Genomic DNA, 21117 nt, shown 5'->3' with positions numbered 1-21117 from the left:
TAAAATATCGATATCAATAATTTCTAAACAAATCCACCCACCCATCCCTAAGCTCGTGTGTAAACAAACATAATGATTTTAATGTGTATAAATCACGCCTAAAAGGGTCCAAAGCTTAACAAACCAGATCCACATATCATTTTAATTGATAAAACACATCCAAAAGTAATTATACAAAGATATTTGCTAATTTTCGGTAAAAACAGTTACCAACCCATGAAAATATATTTCGGGGTCTTTCTTGCGTGAATTCGATTTGCATCCTTTCACACAACACTGAGTCATTTTCGAAACTTAACAAATACACTAATAAACACACTGAACAATTGAGAATATGATTATATTACTTTAAATTCAATATTTATGAAGATTTGTTTACATCGTCTGACACTACATGTACTTGCCGACTGGCCAGCATAAAATGGCGTTTCTGCCGCAAGGCGGTCCCAGTGTGTTGAAGTAAACGAAATAGTGCCATATGCGAAGAAAGCAATTATTTTTGTCTTTTTTTTGTTGCGTTCCAAATAAGCTTTGAGTAAAAGAGATAGACATATATATTGACAATTCTGCGTCGATTTCCCTAACATAAATATAACTTATTCATATAGCTAACTTTTGAGGCCTGTCCTCTTTATATTTAGTCATTGATTACGATCTAGTTTATTGGTCTCTGATTACGATTACCTCGCGCGTTGTTCAACTGAGGGCTTTTTTTGCCACTAGTCTGTTTACCATCTGAAGAGATTTATCTACAAAATTGTTGAACCGGGTACCTTTTTAATATTTTGCTCCCGCCTCGGGACTAGCGCAGGCACTAGCAAGGGGTACAAATATAAAAAGGCCCTGCAAACATTTTCGGCCCGAGACTTGCACGAGTTAAGGCCGCTACTGCATATGTGTGTATATCATCAGCAGAGAAATTGAATGTAGACCTGCTGTCGAGCTTACCTACTGGATGCCGACGGTTTTTCGTGTAAATAAAACAGTCATCAGTAAAATGCCGTGAGCACACGACACTATTACTAACTACTGGTCTTTTTATAACTAGCTTTTGCTCGCGGTTTCGCGCGCGTGAGGGGATGTTCCAGGATCCCGCTATATATTTTCCCGGGATAGAAAGTAGGCTATCCCTACGAGTTAAAATCATTAACTCTATATCAAATTTCATCGAAATCTGTTGCATAGTTTTTAAATTTATCGCGTTCAGTCATGCGGACACATTCGGCCGGGGATTTTTTTTTAAAATATATTTTCAACGCTTTTTAAGTGGAAAAATTCCGTCATAAGTAAGTATATGATTGTTGCGTAACTTTATTCGTTCGTTAGTAGTTATTGATATTAAAAAATAAAATGACCTGTAATGTGTCATCCAGGACCGCTTTTAGCTACACGAGTGTCCCTTTGTAGCGATCGACGGCCTGCTGAACCTTTGCAAGTATCCTCCCTGTCGTTAAAAATTTCACTAAAACTTAAGAAACTTTTACGAAGATCACTCGAGTGTATGCTGATCTTATAAAAATATGACTTAAAAAAAATAATTCGTTAGTTGTGAATTCTTTTTATTATACCGTTGGTCAGATAAAAATTATTCATCAAATAAATGATTACTTACTCGATTATAAAAGTGAAATAGGCAACTTTATACATAAAATTATAATTTTAAAATTGGTTAGTGTTGTACTTTATCTTATGAATAAATTTTATCTGATAGATACATGAAAATTACTTTGTCGACATTTTAAAATGTAAATGAGTTTACGTTGTGGCCCAATGCACTTTAACTGCATGACGTTTTTAGTCCCGTATAGAAAAAGGGCGGAGTGCAGCTGAATTACGGAGAAATATTTGACTGTAGACTTGGTGCTACTCACACTTTTACAAACATATTCTCGATTGTTTACAGTACAGTATATTGTTGGAAAGTAACCACATTAATAACATTCACACAGTTGTATAAATTACTAATAACAAATAAATATAAAGTAAATGCAAACACTGGCAAAATACACAGTTATATTCCTATTTGTTGTGCCAATACGGCATACATTGCTAATGCTGTGAGCCCCACTGCAAAAGCGTGTATTGCTCTTACAGCCAGCAAAGCCCATGCACTGAGGTGGAGGACTGCTCCAATTGCTTCCTCCATCAATGCTCTGTATGGTGTCAGCGCAAGCAGCGTTACGACCATGGGGGAGTGCTTTCGGGGTAGATCACTCCGAGTCCAGAGCCAGACGAGGGCTGCAGTGGCGGCATGTTCGAGCAAAGCTACGTTAGACTCAGCGCAGGCACGAACGTAACGCCAATCGAATTCTGAGCCTCGAGCCCCAACCCACAGGAGTACACTTCGTGTTACCACAACCTGAAATATACAAGAAGTTGTTTATTTAATATGCAGTTGATTTTTAATGGTTATATAAGATTCTATTCTTTTTTAAATGTTATATTTCAGTTCTGAACACTGTTATTTGCCTGTGACATGTTTTGTGTGCAACATACCAGCAAAATTATATTTTTGTTACAACACTATAAATAGTTTTACAGTCGCTTTAGATCTTGGTGAATAAAAACTACAAAAAGTAAGTTAAAACATAATAAAACATGATGCAGTAAGTATTAAGGTATTTTTTATGAATTCCAAAATAAATTTGGAGATAAAAATGTAAGTAAAATTTTTGTACCACTGTCATAATAATTTTATATTATATAAGTAGGTTTCAGAATATACTGACTTCAGCACTGGCCCACCCAATGGCGGCTGTGAAGATTTTTGCATGTCCTTTGCCTGGAACCGAGTTGAGTGCAAAGTAAAGACCAACCAAGTCTGCCAAATCTACGGTTGCTTTCAGTAGCTCCTGAAACAGGCAGCAGATAATTTTTTTTTATGAAATGTTTATATTACTTTAGATGTAAACAGACACCACAGAAATATACCAAGTGATTCACATAATATGGAATATGTAGTATCCCAGTCATTTATTTTTATAGAATAAAAGTTCCTCTCTAACATTTTAAAATATACTAACCCTGAACCTTTTCTTACCTTTCTAACCTTTTAGATGATATAGATCCAAGAAACATTTAGTGATTAAAAAAAATACCACAGGACTTATTTTAGTTCAAGAAATTGTGAGGATTTGTTACTGGATATGTACTTCGCATACCACTAAAGATAATGATATTAAATTATAAAATAAAACAGATGAAAAAAAATAGTTAAAAAGGCTTTCATCTAGCTTTATCATAACAATTAGCGTTAGACAATTTTAATATCAATATTGATAGTAGATTCGCATCAAATCGTGTAAAGCATTATATGTATAAACATAATTGTTACTACCACTGGCAATTTGATGTCTATACCTGTTTTGTATGATTATTATTTCAAAGTATTTGCCTTAATTTTCTCAGAAACCCGAAATAAAAATTATTTAAAATGGACACTCACACATTACACCTTTATCCCACAAAGGGTAGACAGAGCTACAATTAGGGCACCCACTTTTCACCTGTGTAATCTAACCCATAATGAAAGTGGAAGAGCCTATCGCCATATCAGACACAAATTCTAGATTCCAAGCTGATATTAAGTAGAAAAACACAAATAACATTTTGCCCAATCTGGCATTCGAAGCCCATATGACTACACCATTGTGGCAGTCTGAACAAAAATCGAATACACTGATAATACATCTATCACAAAATGCAGTTTGAACTCTTTATAATTCTCCAAGAGGTTAGCTCTAAAAATAACTATTTTCTACAATCTAATATACTGAAACAAGGTTTATTTTTGGTGTCTTACATGTGTCTAATTCTTTAAGGTTTAGTATGATGATGGCTTAAAACTTTGAAATAAAAAGAGTTTATCACAAGTTCTTTCTGAAATACAAAATATTATTGTAATTATTGAGAATTGTAAGACACAATTTCTAGTACTTATCTCCGGGAAACTAATCCAGCATATCACATAGCACTTTATAAATCAATATTGTAGGTGATATTGTTACTATGGAGCTGCTGCTAAGGCGAATGACATACCCCTCTAGCTATTCAATAGAATAAAAAAACGAAGTATATCTTACCAAAACAACATTGTATTCTCCAGTTATATGACTGCTATCTGAATCAGGAAAGAAAGTGGCTAGAAGTAACATTTTGCACAGCTGAGTGAAAATGTATAGACCACCCGCATAAACGCATTTTGAAAACGTCGCATACTCAGATCTGAAATAATATAAGATATTTGATAGACAAATGACTTCAAAGCAAAATATAACCTTTAAACAAATGGACAAACTAACATGCCAGAGTATTTGTACGCCATATGATACGGGGCGTACACCAAAGCCAAACAATTGCCAAAATGATACAGAGTCATCTTGGGTGGTATTAAGTTAAATTTATTGCACTATCATTCAATTATTTTTTCATTAAAACAAAATTGAAAAGTTTCCTAGACACTCAGTTTGCATTTGCACTTTGTCAATCGTATGTCAAATGGTATAGAACATTATTTTTTATCTCATTCTAACCTACAACTACATGTTTTTTTTCTCTCGTTCACTTATGCTCCAAAAGGTAATATTTTAATTTGGTAGGCATATTATTGCTTAGGATTATTGAAATCTCAGAACAAGACATTGTTCTGAGACTTCTATGCTTGTTATTATTCTGAGATTAAAATATAAAATAATATAAACGTCAACCGTTTCACGCCGTTCAGTTATGTTTTATGATTATGTATAATTATTTGATTTCGTTACAAAATAATTTTATGGACGTGACGTAAAAGAAAAAAAAGTTTTTATACCTACAACGTGTAGGTATAAAACCTTTTTTTATTTTGGTGTCAAGCTTCTAGGTGATTGATAATATTGCTTTCTTATATATATTATAATTCTCTTTAATATTGGTTGTGCTTGTAGTGTAATATTAAGTTTTTTTTTTAATTTGGTATCTACTGACATAATATAAATATTTCTTGAATTGGAACGACAACGATTTTCGAATAATTGGCAATCTTTCGGCTTCCCGCCATAATTCTCTAACTTTCAAGTAAAATAGTTTTATTCGGGATTTTTACCATAGATAAGTTTAGGATTCGATTTTTTATTCCTGTTTGTTATTTTCTTAAGTAACACATTAAATCAAACTAAACTATGAGCAGGGAACAAGATTAATAAGAGTTTAAATATGTAACAATATCTATTAATAGGTAAGCAAATGATCGTAAGTAAAACTTCTTGATTTAAAAATTTGAGATCATTAAACATCGTATACTGATATATTAACTTAGATCGTTGCTAGTTTTGCTGTAGACTAGAAGGAATATGAATGAAATTTATAATAATGTATTATTTACTTAAAGGTGCAAAACTAGTTTTATATATTTATTATAGGTAAGTAGGTAAATACCTAAACAATATGCAAATACCATTTTCACATTAGAACGTAACTGATTCGCTTTAACACAATATGACTGCTTTACTCTTTTCAGGAAGGGGAATTCTACAATATAATATAACGAAAGGGATGCAAAATATGGGGTGACCTTTAAAAAAGGGTAAGTTGTTTAACCCTTTCGTTTTTTAGCACACGCGCAAAGAATCAAGGGGTTGGTCGTCCAATGATAAAGCAGTATTTGGCAATTTTGAATGTATTTGTTGTGAAGACGGACCACCACTCGGTGGCTTCTCCGGCCATGTTCCAGTTCCCTCCGGTTACTGTTTGGACACACTTGTGTTATTTTTACATATAGTGTTTTCATTTGCATAATATGGATTTTATTTGTAATTTAGATATTTTTCTATATTAATATACAACTCTGAAATTAATAAATAATCTGAATAATAAAATTATTAATATTTCTTCAAATGAAATGTGTGAAATGAGTGTACTGTTATTTAATTTTCAGAATGTGGCTTATAATGGATTATGTATCAGGTGAGTTTGTTTTATTTTGGTATTTGTTTGATTTAGTTACTACTTAATGAAAAATACTTCTTCTTTTACAAAAAAAAATTAAAAACTCCTACAAGGAACATTGTGTAGATCTCAGTGAATTTAAAGAAGTATGAATCTAATTAAGTGAAATACATTTGAAGGTTCAATCATATAATTGATATATAGTTATCTATTATGGTAATTATACTTAATAATATAAAAAGTAAATACATAATAAAATAAATTCATATTAAAAATATTTTATAAACAAGCTTTTATTTAAATGTTCTAAGAAGAAAAAATAAACTTTTAATTAATTGAAATTTTCTTTTATGCTGTGTAAAGATAAAAGCTAGTAGCAGGATTTGGTTTTGTCAAGATTAAGTTACTTACATAATTATTTTATTATCTACACAATCTCTATAAAATATATTTTTTACTATTAATTTATTTTTTAGTTATTAAAACTCAGTTGCAATATTTTCCCCGAACAATTCCATCCCGAAATCATGATTCGTGATTCTAAAAACCCTAGGATAGCAAAATTATAGACCCATTGTACCAACTAAGTTATTGGGGACCATCTTGAATACACTTTTATAGGTAGCTGCAAAGTGTCCAAAAAGGCACGACTGGCTGTCTGTAGAGGAGTGTTATTGCCCACTCTGATGTATGGTAGTGAAAGTTGGGTATGGCAGAAAAAGCATGAAAGTAAAATTAAAGCAGTGGAAATGAGAGCGTTAAGAAGTATGTGTGGGGTGACTTTGAATGATAGAGTGCGGAATACTACGGTAATGGATATGTGTGGAGTGACAGAGGATGTAGTTACAAAAATTGAGAAGGGTATGCTAAGGTGGTTTGGGCATTTGGAGAGGATGGATGAAAAGAGACTGACAAAGAGGGTTTATAAGGCGAATGTGGATGGAAGAGCCGGTAGGGGTCGACCGCACCGAACCTTCGAATGTCAGATATCTGACATTCTCAGTAAAGGCTAGGTCAAAAGTACCCGGAACCGGAGGGAATACATGAAAGGATTAATGAAGGTTGAGGAAGCGCGAGAAATATGCCAGGACCGTGCAAAGTGGCAATCTATAGTCTCTGCCTACCCCTATGGGATAAAGGCGTGATACTATGTATGTATGTATCTTGAATCTGCTATATAATTTTTTTTGTCGCCAACAATTAGCTGTTGCGCTTGCCTACAACAGTTCAAAAATCACAAACTTATATCTAATAATTATATCTAAATTATGACCTTAAAATTACTTTGGCAGCCATCTTGTTTCCCACCATTTGTTTTGTTTTCATTATAGCTAGAATTTGCTTAGGGTATAGGTTGATATTATTAAGATACGACCTCGCTAACTCTTACCGTTTAGCCGGGAAATAGTACACCATGTCCTCGAATGGTCAAAGGCAAATGTCAGTTTATACATATTTTTTTCAGGAGAACCCTTAATTTGCTACCCGTATTATGGACAAGCAAAAAAATGTTGTCCAGTATGTTGGGCCGTCCGCCATATTGGATTTAGAATGACGTCATTTAACTAACGATGCACTGCATCCAAACTAGTCATAAGTATATGCATAATTTGATCTCAATCGGTTGAGGATAACCGCTTTATTATTCTGTAGCAATATTCGACATAAACATACATACATACAAACATTGCAAGTAAAATAAAAGCTTGTAAAAAGCAGTTGATATTTACATCAATGAAAAGTTTTATTGTTTTTATCTTTACTCAACGATATTACCTATGTCCTGTCCATTTATGGTTTAAAACTGAATGTTCCATGTTTATATATATACAGGGTCATTTTAACATTGCGTTACTAAATAAAACCACATATTCGTCTTCACATTTGCTGACATTGTGCCAAAAAGAATACTCCGCTCCTATTCATCATAGTGAGCTGAGCATATAAGCTTTCCAAAAATTTAATAATTTTCAATTCGAACCAATAATTCTTGAAATTAGCGCGTTCAAATAAATAAACAAATTCTTCAGCTTTATATAATAGTATAGATTCCGGAATAAAAATCCCGCTTTATTTTTTCCCGGGATAGAAAGTAGCAATGTCCTTACCAGGGTCTTTTACTATCATTATACCAAATTTTATCGAAATCCGTTGAGTAGTTTTTGAGTTTAGCGCGTTCAGTCAGGCAGACACATGGCTGTGGTCATTGTATTAAAAGATATTTTTTTAATTTTTTTATGAGGAATAATTCCGTCATACATAATTGTTGCATAACTTTAATCGTTTACGCAGCACACGCAACGGAAGCTATTAAAATTAATAAATTTTCCCCGTTTTTGCAACATTTTTTATTAGTGCTCCGTTCCCATTGGTCATAGCGTGATGATATACATATAGCCTATAGCCATCCTCGATAAATAGGCTATCCAACACTAAAATATTTTTTCAATTTGAACTGGTAGTTCCAGAGATTAGTGCGTTAGAACAAACAAACTCTTCAGCTTTGTATAATTGTATAGAGTAGTGATGTAACGAATATTCACATTCGCGAATGTTCGCATATTTGCATTCGCAATTCACATTCGCAAATTCGTAAACTGCGTATATGAATATCAGAAAAAGAAAACATTTTGACGATAATAATAGGTTAATAAAATAAAAATCCATTAATTTGTTGAAAACCGCCTCTGTGAACTAAATGAACAATCAATGAACTGATACGAATCAACTCAGCAATTCTCGGAACAAAATACAAACGGAAAGCATCTCGTTCGAACGAGACTTTTACCAAGTCATAGACAATTGGCACCAAATTTGAACAAAAACCGAAGATTCGCATTCGCATTCGCGAATATTCAAAAAATTAAAATTGTTACATCACTAGTATAGAGTATATATTGTTTTTTTTCCTTCACACTTGGTTGTTGCATTACTAATCGTTAACACAGTGCACGCAACGTAGCTCTCAAAAGTAATACATTTTCACCGTTTTTGCAACATTTTTCATTACTGCTCCGCTCTTATTAGTCATAGCGTGATGATATATAGCCTATAGCCTTCCTTAGCCTAAAAAGAATTCTGAGATTAGCGCGTTCAAATAAACTCTTCAGCTTTATGTAGTATCTATACTATAGATTTATATATATCTACAGATTTTTTAGAACTTTTTTAAGAAGAATAATTCTTTCATATACTAAGATGTTTTTATTACATAGATACGTTGTCAAACCTTAATACTGGCAAGACCAAAAGCAAGGTAATTACCCGACATTCACTTACTCAACCTCAAACCATTGTCCCGGCTAGTCGGCTTAGTAACTTTTTGTATTTTTATAAATAAAATGCCTTCCTCGGTTTTAGACGATGTACAAATTATACTCCAAAGGTATATGAAACAAACGTTTCATTTCATACGTTAGTAATAAGTATACACTATTTAACTTATTTTTTAACAAATGCATTTTATTCGACTGTCATGTCGATGGTGGTCGATACTCGGGCCGTATCAATGCGAGATGCTAGGGCTGTACACTATACAGTCAGTAGTAAATAGTCCGCTGTTTTTATGTGCAATTTTGTTAGTCTATGACGCGTCTATTTGTAAAACGTCATTGGTCATACATTTTCGTTTCGTAAGTAATTTTAACAGTTTACGCAGTGTAAATTCTAAAAATAAAATGAACAATTAATCATATACACCTTTTACGTTTTCGTGTACTAGTAGTTGTCTACTAGTACACGAAAATGAGGTTTTCGAACGGTACATACTATGATCTTGACACACCTCCTTTTGTCTCTTCCACATTTATAGTTTTAGTACACTTTCGCCAGTTAAAGAGTACATTTGACCTAACCCTTTCAAAGAAGATAATATATTTCATTAATCGACGTTTTTTTGGGCCCCCTTTTCCAGACGTATCAACTACATTTGCTCAATAGATATTTTTCGTTTCGGTCATTCATTCATCCTTTCCATGTGTCTAAACCATCTCAGCATTAGTACTTCTTTTAATCTTAGTTATCACATTATGCTTCAACTTACCTCAACCTCATTTATCCTACTTTCGTTCTTCTGTCAAACACAGCATTGCGTTCTATACATAAGCGCTATGCCAGCACTCCATTATGATTAGCCATTCTCTCTTTTACAGACACCGCTTGCCTACTCACTATTGCACACACCCGCACATATACTCAATACCCTTTTAGATGTGAAACAAGTTTGAATACGCTCTATTTACTCTGATACAGGATTTAGACATTGAAATTACACTAATTTTCGGATTCTATATTATAAGAAATCATTACAGGATTTAGAGTTCAAATGTAAAGATTTCAATATCCTTACCAGACAACCCTCAATGCCACATATGTTAATGACAGTATTGACCATAGGTCTGTTCTCGGGGCTTGGCACGCGATCATAAGCCCTTTTCAAGTATACGAAGGCATAAAATACTTTTTTGGATATAGTGTGTGTTCCGCTATAAACCTTAAGAAAAACCTAGATCAGTGCTACCTATTACATTTCTAAAACCTTCTTGCATATCCCACTCTTCTTCAGTCCTATTATACAGAACAATCAAAATAAAAATAAATAAATCTATACAACGCCGTGTTCATTTTTGTCCGTGTTTTTTTATCATTAGAGATGGCGTTGTATACGGATTTATACATATGAAAAAATAAATTATTTTTTAATTTTCTTTTCCGTGTAATTTTGGGATGTTTTCATTATCTCCCGGCGTTTCGAAGACTGTCGCCTTCAGTCACGGGGCAGACTACAAAAACATCGATAAAATTCGAAAACTAGTTTTATTTCGATGACCGAATATTCCTTAGATTTTGATTCTAGGTAGTAGAAAAAAAACATTGCTCTACTTTATAATATAATATTTTAATATATAAGTTATTTTAAACGATGCGTAATGTGTAGCTGTTTTAATAGTGCAACTATTATCTATTAGATACTTATCTACGATATATCAACAGACCTATTATGCCAAAATGCCGCTCTCTTGACCCTGTTATAAATGAAATCTAAAAATTGAACTCTCTTACATTTAAAAGAGATAAAGGAATAAATGCGAAGCTATCCCGGGCTGCGCTCACGTCATCCCTCCATTACAGCATTGTCCGCGCGACAATGGAGATAGAGTATAAAGAATGGGGACCATTAGGTAAATTTCCTTATACATTTTTTGCGTGACACCCTCATCGGGTAAAAAACCGTAAAAGTGGGGACCGAGCATTTGTCATGTGGAGTTGAGGACAAGAGTTGCGGCCCTTCGAGATCTCAATCTTGATTGTTGAGTGGTGTCCGGCTGCCCGCTGGTGAGCGTCAACCATTTGTTTTTGGCAAACGTTAATCGATGGACGACAGCGGCAGGTGTTTGTTATGACACGCCGCGGCGCTAAGTACCTAATCCTTTAAACTTCTAAATCTATACTATTATATAAAGCTGAAGAGTTTGTTTGTTTGTTTGTTTGTTTGAACGCGCTAATCTCAGGAACTACCAGTCCAAACTGAAAAATTCTTTTTGCGTTGGATAGCCCTTTGTTCGTGGAGTGCTATAGGCTATATATCAGCACGCTATACCCAATAGGAGCGGAGCAGTAATGGCTAATCTCAGGAACTACCGGTCCAAACTGAAAAAATCTTTTTGCGTTGGGTAGCCCTTTGTTCGTGGAGTGCTCTAAGTTATATATCATCACGCTATGACCAATAGGAGCGGAGCAGTAATGGCTTATCTCAGGAACTACCAGTTTGAACTGAAAAAATCGTTTTGTGTTGGATAGCCCTTTATTTGTGGGGTCTTATAGGCTGTATATCATCACGCTATGACCAATAGGAGCGGAGCAGTAATGAAACATGTTGCAAATACGGGTACAATTTATTAGTTTTCCCCCGCTGCATCCGTCTGCCTAAACGTCTTAAACTCAAAAACTACCCAACGTATTAAGATGAAATTTGGTATGGAGACAGTTTGAAACCCTGGGAAGAACATAGGCTCCCGGGAAACTACTACTTTTATAATGGAAAACTTTAGCCTGAAAAACTTTATAACGCGGGCGGAGCCGCGAGCAAAAGCTAGTATATTTATAATACTCCTATACGACAATATTACACGAACAAAACTACGTACCTGTATTGTTATGCATAAATAATTTTGCGATGTTTGTAGGATCTTTCAAATACTTACCTAAATAATAGTATTATCGGTGGGTATGTGTGTGTAATAATTTCACAATAAGTTTCGATTCCCATTACCCACTGTTTTATGTTTAATGGGATTTAAATATGAATTTTATATTAAAATGTCATTATTTTATATTAAAGTTTTAAGTGTTAATACCGTCAATACTGGGTATAACAATATTGAGGGGCCACATAATCCGAACGCTATAGTCGTTATTATAGTAATATATAATTTTGGATATACTTAAAAAAATATATATATTTTGCATGTGCAGAATGTTTGGCGATAAAACCTGTCACAAAAAAAGTTTATTGTGAATTAATAATTTAATCTCGCGCCCTCTTAACTCGTTACTGCGTGCAACGTCTAAATATGGCCAAGACTAGAAGAATTTAGAAATTTCATCATTAATAATTAAATAGAGCCTCCGTTTATCATTTCGACTTCTTACAATACAAATAGGGTCAAAATAATATTGTAGATTATAAATATGGCGACTGGATAAATTTCGACAATATGTTTTAGTGGTTTAACCGATATGTTGCTTTATGTGGTGAAGTTGTAAGCGATATGTTTACAAGGTGTTTATATAGGGCTTCGGCGGAAACTCTTCACATAGTTGTTGTAATCGTGATCATCTTAGCAAATTTTATAGCAATGCATATACCTATCTATTGCTCTACAACTAATACAAAATATTTATAATTATAATATTATAATATCCTACCTATGTATGTGTAAAACCACGGTACGATGTTCAAATGACCACGTGCTAAGAAAGGTATCAATCGTGCAATCAATACAGTATTATAGGAAAATAATTTCAATTTCGAGGGAGCGTAGATGCATTATTCGGCTCACGTACACTGCAGGCGAGTGTGGCACGCAGATAAGCGAGTATTGAGCCGAAAATACCGAAAGTCCGAGTTCGCCGCCGGGGGCCTTATCGGAAACTGCTTTCGGCGACCCCATGCAAACTCCCTAACGCGACAAAACTTGCCGGCGCGGAGTTGGCCCTGCTCTGAACGGAGTCACATTTTAAATCATCAAAATATTTAGGATATATATATTTAGCTTTTTTAATATTTATTGTGAGTAATATTTACTGTTAGAAATTGATTTTATAGTGCCTCCTGTGGAAAGACCAAATGTAATGGTCATTGATATTGTCACAACTAAAGTCGACGTTTATCACTTACCACATTTTAAATTTTCACGGTCGATATTGTTGCTACTATGAATACAAGTTTATAAATATTTGTAAACAACTATTGAGCGTTTTGTAGAAGTTCAATACTGTGAGGACGTGTGTTCCCACTGCCCGCTCGTTCGCCCTGCTACATCCCTGTTTGAACAACCCCCAACGCGACATCGCTCACCGGTCCCTCCCGCGCCGCGCCGTGCCTCTGCTCGATCGATCTCCATGCAAAATTGCCGAAGCGAGGGGATAGTTTTGTTTCTTGCTCGTAATTTTTTTATTGCCTTTATAAAGATACTATCTTGAGGGATGTCAGGTGGTGCGGAGTTCTTAATAAACATCAGTGATTACGATTATTTGTTTTCAAATGGAATAACAATATAAAGTAAAAGAGGTAGAGGGATTATTCCATATAATGTAGAAACTTATTTCATTTTTCATGCTTTCAATATTGTTATTATTTACTTACATCATATTCAAGGAAATAAATATCATTACTGGTGTTTTATAACATATATTCATTTTAAAGGGAATGTTTGTATATTAATGAAAGCGATTTAATTGGAAACATATATTTATATTTTTTTGTAACGTGTATACCTAAGCGATTTGATTTTGTTGCGGCGTTGTTTCTCATCATTCGCTGTCACTATTCCTCACGACTCACCCCTACGACATCTAAAATTTGTATTGGAGAGGGTCTCGTCAATATTCACCGACGTACGAAATTATATTGACCCTTTTGCTTACCAACCCGAGATAAAGAGTAATATTTCCGTCTATTTCTTTTATAATTTTGCGTAGTATGCTATTTATTTTCTATTTGATGTAGTTTTAAAATTTTACTTAAATTTAGAACCCGGAAGACATTGAAGTTATGTATGCAGAATGACTGGAATCCATTCATGGGTTATGTTAAACTTAATGTTATAACGTAACGAAATGTTATAGAGTCTAAAACATTCTAGTCACAACTTACTAACCATTTGGTGGTTGCATATTGCATAGAAAATATGTAGTAAGAATAACAATTGTACATACATCACTATATCCCAGAGCTTGGATATATTTATATATAACCTGTCAGCAGTCAGAATTCACAGAAATGGCTCATAGATGTATTGAAATCAATTGTTAAGATTAAATCTGTATAACATCGCATTAGTATAAACTGTTATGGTGTTATAATATATGTATAAATAAATTAAAAAAATAAAATATTATATAGACATTGAACATGTCACATTATTTGTTATTTATTACACACCATAAACATTATTTCAGTGTGATTGCAAACATTAGATTGTGTTCGCGCCTTGGGCTTTAACTGAATTCATATTTATATATGTATACGCACCCTCGCCGTGTGAAGGTACAGTCGATACTACTTGCATATTTATTCATAGGCATGCTCGTTTTTTTACTTGATCATAAATATTAACAAGGCTTCGTGCCGGCAGGATTTTCAATTCGACAGCGCTGCCGAATCCCCTTAGATTTTAAGAACTGTCTATACTTGCCGACCGTTCACCTCTCACGAACAAAATTAGTTATCCAAATTATATTTTAGAGTGTTAAGATAAAATTCAATAATTTATTAATTATTTCCTTTTATATTAATGAGACGTCTGCAGGGCTTGTATTCTTTATTAGCTTTTGCCCGCGGCTCCGCCCGCGTTATACTGTTTTTCGGGCTAAAGTTTTCCGTTATAAAAGTCACGTTATATATTTTCCCGGGAGCCTATGTTCTTCCCAGGGACTCAAACTGTCTCCATACCAAATTTTATCCTAATACGTTGGGTAGTTTTTGAGTTTAACACGTTCGTGCAGACCGATGCAGCGGGGGACTTTGTTTTATAATATATTTTGTAGAACTTTTTAAGAGGAACAATCCCGTCCTACATTTTTGTTGCATAACTTTAACCGTTTACGCAGCGCACGTAACAGAAGCTCTCAAAACTAATAAATTTTCCCCGTTTTTGCAACATGTTTCATTACTGCTCCGCTCCTATTGGTCATAGCGTGATGATATATAGCTTATAGCACTCCACGAATAAAGGGCTATCCAATACAAAAATATTTTTTCAGTTCGAACCGGTAATTCCTAAGATTAGCGCGTTCAAACAAACAAACAAACTCTTCAGCTTTATATAACAGTATAGATGACGTAGATTACAATAGAAAGCACAGCCTGTTAAATGGTTTGATTTAGTTTGCTCATGATTTAAGTTTCGACATAAAATAATTGGTCTAGCAGTACAATTTTGCCGGTGTAGATACGCGTCGGTGTATGTGCAGGGTGCGGCGCGGGGATACTGTGCTCACGGATTAGAGCAGTTTGATGTACGGCCGCGGGTGGCGGTAAATCAAATTTTGATTGCTATTTTCTTTGTGGAAAGTCGGAATCCTCCGCCGGGGATGTCGTGTAACGTGGGTTAACTGATCCCCAGGCGAGGCCGCATCCGCCTTATGTGGATTGTATATTTCGTATTTCGTAGAGATTGACGTAATACCTCCCAATACCGTACGCAGAGGTACGCTTCGATATCCGTAAACCGAATTGTAATTTACGATGTTCTTTGTGTCTAAAAGGTCCTACATAAACCTGATGGATATGATGTTTTTTTATAGTTGTAAATAAATCGTTTTTGATTTATTAATAAACATTGTAATAGTTGATTAATGTTATTGTATATTTATTTTGAAATTATTTAAATAAGTAGTCACAGATATAATAAAATGATGGTACGTTTACCTTTCGCGTTTATAAGTCCATGACTTCAAATGCAATTTTCACCTTTCACATTGTAGTAGTACCTTGTAGTAGTAGGTACATACATAGATACTAAAAATTCAAAACAAACTTGTACTTGAAATAAAATCGCAATTTGTTACCATCATGATACAATTTTAACTTTACTTAGGGCTATTGAAATTCAATTTATCTGGGTAAGTTGATTTTAACAAAATTGTTAGTTTAGGGAGCGCGCAGTAACCGCGTGTGTGATCTAATTTCGGGTCGAACTCGGCCGCACTGACTCCGCGGCCCACAGAATCCAATTCAGATGCCCTTTAAATATTTGAATTGAAGATTGACGATAAAAGGGGGTGTGACGTACAGCTCCGGAGTATATTGGCTGGATTTTGTATTGAAACATCATATCTTTTAGTTGTACCGTAAATTTTAAGAACGTAACTTTAAACGAGCGATAGGTAATACTCCAGAGCTATTGACGTTTTTCAGTTTATACTTTATTATCTACTACATAACATTATAAGTACCTACTATTAGGTTAAAACCATTGGGGTGTATAAAGTTCGCGAACGATACATTAACATTCGGGAGGGTTAAAGAAATTTACTACCATACTGCATTCATAATGGGCATGGTAGGTGCTACGTGAGCGGGCGGGTGGCGCGGAGCGTCGGCGCACGGCTCGGGCCGCACAGTGGGATGGGGCACCTTCGAAAAAAGGATCTCAAGAAATTCTCGACCCTTTTTATACTAAATAGATAGCTAACACGATCTAAGTGGAGTTTCAATAGATGCTTTCTCGACGGAAGAAGCGACCTGTAAGGAATCGAGAGGGCTCGGTGAAAACCATCTTGGATATAACTGTAGGTATTTAGGTGAACGCGTGTCACAGAGTTTTTTTCCTTTTATTTTTTACGCGTGCCCTCCTCGGAGGGATAAGAGGAATTCTTTTTAAATTGGAAATGTTTTCTAAGAGGATTACGATTTGCGGAGGCGCGGAGGTCCAAAATAGGGGATCGCGCCGCTTACTATGTTTTGTGTTTAACATGCTTACATCTCAAATTTCTTTTTGATTCGTCAAGTGGAATAACGTTTGAATCACTAAATAATATAGCGAAAAAAATATTTTATTATCGGTTATACTTGGGCATAAGTTACAGATATGTCATGATTATATTATATAGTGTCATTTTGATTGTGATCAATATCATTAAGTAAGTAATAAGTGATAGCGCAGTGGAGCTGTCAAATTGATATGGTCTTAGGTCTAATCAAATTGTGTAGGTCTTGAAATAAACAATAAATGCATCTGTCTTATTCTGGATTTGTGTACGATATGAATATCACACGATCTCTAGCTACCACATGATTTTAAGTAAGCTTAATGAAGCGTTACATTAGTTGCATCAGTGAGTCGTTTAACCTAGTAGATAATCTAAATTCTATAATATAGTGTACAGTAGCGTCCTACTTGTATACAAATTGTTGCTAGCGAAAAAAGTTGACCACTTGTTGCGAAGCATTATAGAATATTTAAAATGTACTATTTCATAACTAACAAATGTTCCAAAAAAATACGAAGCATGGTATAAAGGAATAAGGTTAATCCCCTGCAGCGTTCATTCACTACGGGGATTTAGTTAAAATTTTCACATCGTCCGGCGGGCGGCGGCCGCTGTTCTGCGCAATTTGACCGGCTTTGTCCCGCTATAGTAATCATTAATACGGGATTATTGACAGTTTACCATCATTAATTGTAAAATAGGTGTTATGTGATCCGGTGAGTGACGAATGACATGTGTCAGTCAAGCGTGGGATCGTTTCGTATTGTTCGTTTCCGAGTTTTACAACATTTTTCTACACATTTTAATATCTGTAATTTTTAGATCGCATTCAATTACTATGTGTAATACGCATATAATATTAATATGTTATCAAGCGTCGATAGCCTAGTTGGGTGTGGAATGGACTGCCGAGACGAAAGTCCGCAGGTTCAAATCCCAAGGGCACACACCTCTGATTTAAAAAAAATGTGTATTCTTTGTGAATTATCGCTTGCATTAACGGTGAAGGAAAACATCCCTAATAGGAATTTTGAGGGTGAGTGAAGTCTAGCAATCCGCACTAGGCCAGTGGTGGTGGACTAAAGCCTAATCCTTCTCAGTAGTACCTAGAGGAGGCCCGTGCCCACCAGTGGGACAGTATATAATACAGAGCTGATATTATTATTGTTATTATTCAATTACTAAGTCTTAATAAGTTAACCCTTGATAATTAGTAGGACTAGTATAGGTTCTCAGCAGTGGGACTGATACTTATACTTCTATCTCATGCGATAGTTTTGTTTTAAATTCTGTTAAGTTGCACTATAGTAGGTATAAAGTCATAAAGAAGTATTATGACATTATACCTACTATAGTGCTATATAGTAAGTAATTCGGTTTTGCGTATTTTTTTCCAAAACGGTATCTTTATGTAAGGGGGGTATCGACAGCCGACATTCAGACATAAAAAAATGTAGCTATATTTTAACGCCCGTTTCGCCAGTGTTATGTCCGCTACACCAAATTACAATTAGATTTCCTTTCTTCAAATTACAATTGTGCGATGTACTAACCATCAGTTCAATTTTAATTCGTTCAATAGAATGTTTTAACAATGCGACAATATGTTACATGGTCAATTGTAATCATAATATTATTGTCATTGACAGGCACTTCCTTCGCATAGGAGGGATACGCCAACTGCTATTAGTCGCACAATAAGTAGATCTAATTCTTTCTCCCCCGGGTTGGACGGCAGTGTGTGTAGTTGGCCTCACGCTGCCGTAGACGCCGAGGGCGTCCTTCGGTGCGCGAGGGCTTCTGAGCCCATTAGGAGACGGGCCGCAAGGCGGCACCGCGCAGGGGCGGCTGCGGTAGCAGACTAGACACTTAAACGTCAGAGGAAGCCCGCAGACGTCCCTAATGCGCCGAAGAGGGCTACCGCGGAGTTTTAGCTAGTAGGCCGTGCATAGGTTAAGTTGTACATAGGGTTAGGGACTCGGCCCGGCGGTCGCCCGAAGGTCACGATCAAATCCGGGCGGCTGAACGCCGGGCCGTAAGGCACGGTTACCCCAGCATAACCGCTCAGTCGCCCCCCACGAAGGCTGGGCGGTAGTAATAAGGGACTTTCTCCGCGAAACAAAAAAAAAAGAAGTTCTAATTCTTTCTGAAATATGACAAAAGCGTTAGATATCAATTGACCACTCTCCACGTACATAGTTAAAAACCAAATCATCATTCGGCTACTTATACTTCTGTCCCTAGGTATTAAACATCAAAGTTAGAAGGATTTTGCAATGGGTGTCAGTACTACCTATAAGAAGACCTAACATCAATTGTCACACTGACGAGAGTGGTACCTAATGCTGGACTAAATCAACGGGCAGACGCACCACCAAAGTGATTTGCTCGTCTTGTGGTTCAATTTTATACAAAAAAAACCTTAACAGTTGATAGTGATCATTTGTTACCTACAAACAACAGTAACGCGAGTTTATGTTGCATTATGATATTAGGATCATTTTACTATTACGACTGCAACATAAACTACCAATAACTCGAAGGAATATTAAAGGGGCGGATACTAGTAGATATACCTCTTTGTGGACATACATCTCTTATACATTCAAAATCTTATTGTTGGTATGTACGTTATATGGACTGAGATTGATTCACATGAAGCGTCATTTCTCGACCTGCAAGGAAAAACAATCAGACAGTATATAAAAATTGGTTTAAGGAAGAAACATTTCGAAACAATGATTGGTTATGAAATGTTATTTAAGAATTCTGTGGAAATCTTGCTTTTAATTCAATGTTTTCTATAATTTAATACAGTGCCTGCACACTCGGCAGATATTGATGAAGCGGAGATCTTAACCCAGAGGGATTCGCTTGCCAGATACCTACAAAATAAACTATATTTATTAAGGTTTTTAAATTTCATTATCACCAAATACCATTGGTACTCACTGAATTCAATACTCTACGAGACTTAAAGTACTAAGTTTGGCATGCGTTCGGTGGTTACCGTTCGACCTCATTCGGGGATAATGTAGCTTCTTTCAGAATCAGAGTAGTAGTTACAGGGATCGGTATGTTCAAACAAATAAAATTTTCAGCCTTATATCAGTATAGATTATTAGCGACAGGGACTCTGCCACGTTCCTCTACTCGCCTCCGCCCCATGGTAATAAAACAGATACATTATAAATCGTAAGCAATATTATCGTCGGAGTCATTACGGCCGAATGTCCGCTCGGCGTGACGTAGTTAAATATTTTATTGTTTTTTCACGACGCACGCGGTACGTACGTTGCGTTATGATTTTGCTCACAATACAATAACTTGCGCGTAAACTTGCTTATGGCCGTCGTTGGAGATTACCTAACGACGAATATATACGTGAGGCATATTATGTCTATTTTAAATTACATTAGTAACGTTGCTTAGAAATCAATTTGGTGTTGATATGCCAGAAAAATCAGTAAAAGTTTAATTTCAATATGATTACCGAGCAATAGACGTTGGTGCTAGTATGAGGGACCTTGAATATTTTTTACTGACCAATTGATTAGCGTTCTGCGTATGAAGTATTTTAAATGGTTTATGCGTCGGTACAAAAATAGAATCCAAGTATAATTTAAATATACACCGTAATTGTTTTTATTATATTTTCACTTCCTAAATACATTTCTATTTAATGTTGTAGATTAAATGACCCAGAACGAAAAAGTTAGACATGTTTAAAAACGCATTCGAGTCTGTGATTTATAACTAACCCAAACCTTAAACGGTCGCATGGAATCTTTTGATCTTTATAGGAAACTGTACATTGGCAATAAAGTTTTTGTGTAAATTATTAAATTTCTTGCTGACTATATATTTTTAAAAGTAAATTAAAAATTTTTATTCATTTAAAACTTATCATTTCTCTTACAAAATTTTCGTGTAACTACAACTGCTAAGGTAGTCAGCCTTATTAAGCCATCTTAA

General features: G+C 35.1%; 1 protein-coding gene and 1 long non-coding RNA gene across 2 annotated transcripts in view; one reads left to right on the top strand and one right to left on the bottom strand.

Annotated features, from left to right (window-relative positions):
* Nucleotides 1-1889: 1889 nt before the first annotated feature.
* LOC115450367 (transmembrane protein 147) lies at nucleotides 1890-4507 on the bottom strand. Its single transcript, XM_030178365.2, has 4 exons — nucleotides 4302-4507; nucleotides 4083-4224; nucleotides 2730-2852; nucleotides 1890-2359 (listed from the first exon to the last, which is right to left on the bottom strand). The coding sequence occupies exons 1-4, from the start codon at nucleotides 4376-4378 to the stop codon at nucleotides 2012-2014; spliced, it is 690 nt and encodes a 229-aa protein (XP_030034225.2). The 5' UTR covers nucleotides 4379-4507; the 3' UTR covers nucleotides 1890-2011.
* A 400-nt stretch (nucleotides 4508-4907) lies between these two features.
* LOC115450366 overlaps nucleotides 4908-21117 on the top strand; it is a 67322-nt gene continuing 51112 nt past the window's right edge. The window contains exons 1-3 of the long non-coding RNA XR_003939277.2: nucleotides 4908-5215; nucleotides 5498-5563; nucleotides 5915-5943. This is a non-coding gene — a long non-coding RNA (uncharacterized LOC115450366). The remainder of the gene's footprint in view (nucleotides 5216-5497; nucleotides 5564-5914; nucleotides 5944-21117) is intronic.

This window comes from Manduca sexta, chromosome 24 (genome assembly GCF_014839805.1).
Source record: "Manduca sexta isolate Smith_Timp_Sample1 chromosome 24, JHU_Msex_v1.0, whole genome shotgun sequence".
Taxonomy (NCBI): Eukaryota; Metazoa; Arthropoda; class Insecta; order Lepidoptera; family Sphingidae; genus Manduca; species Manduca sexta.
Note: the sequence above shows the minus strand (reverse complement) of the source record. Positions and strands in the feature narration are given on the sequence as shown.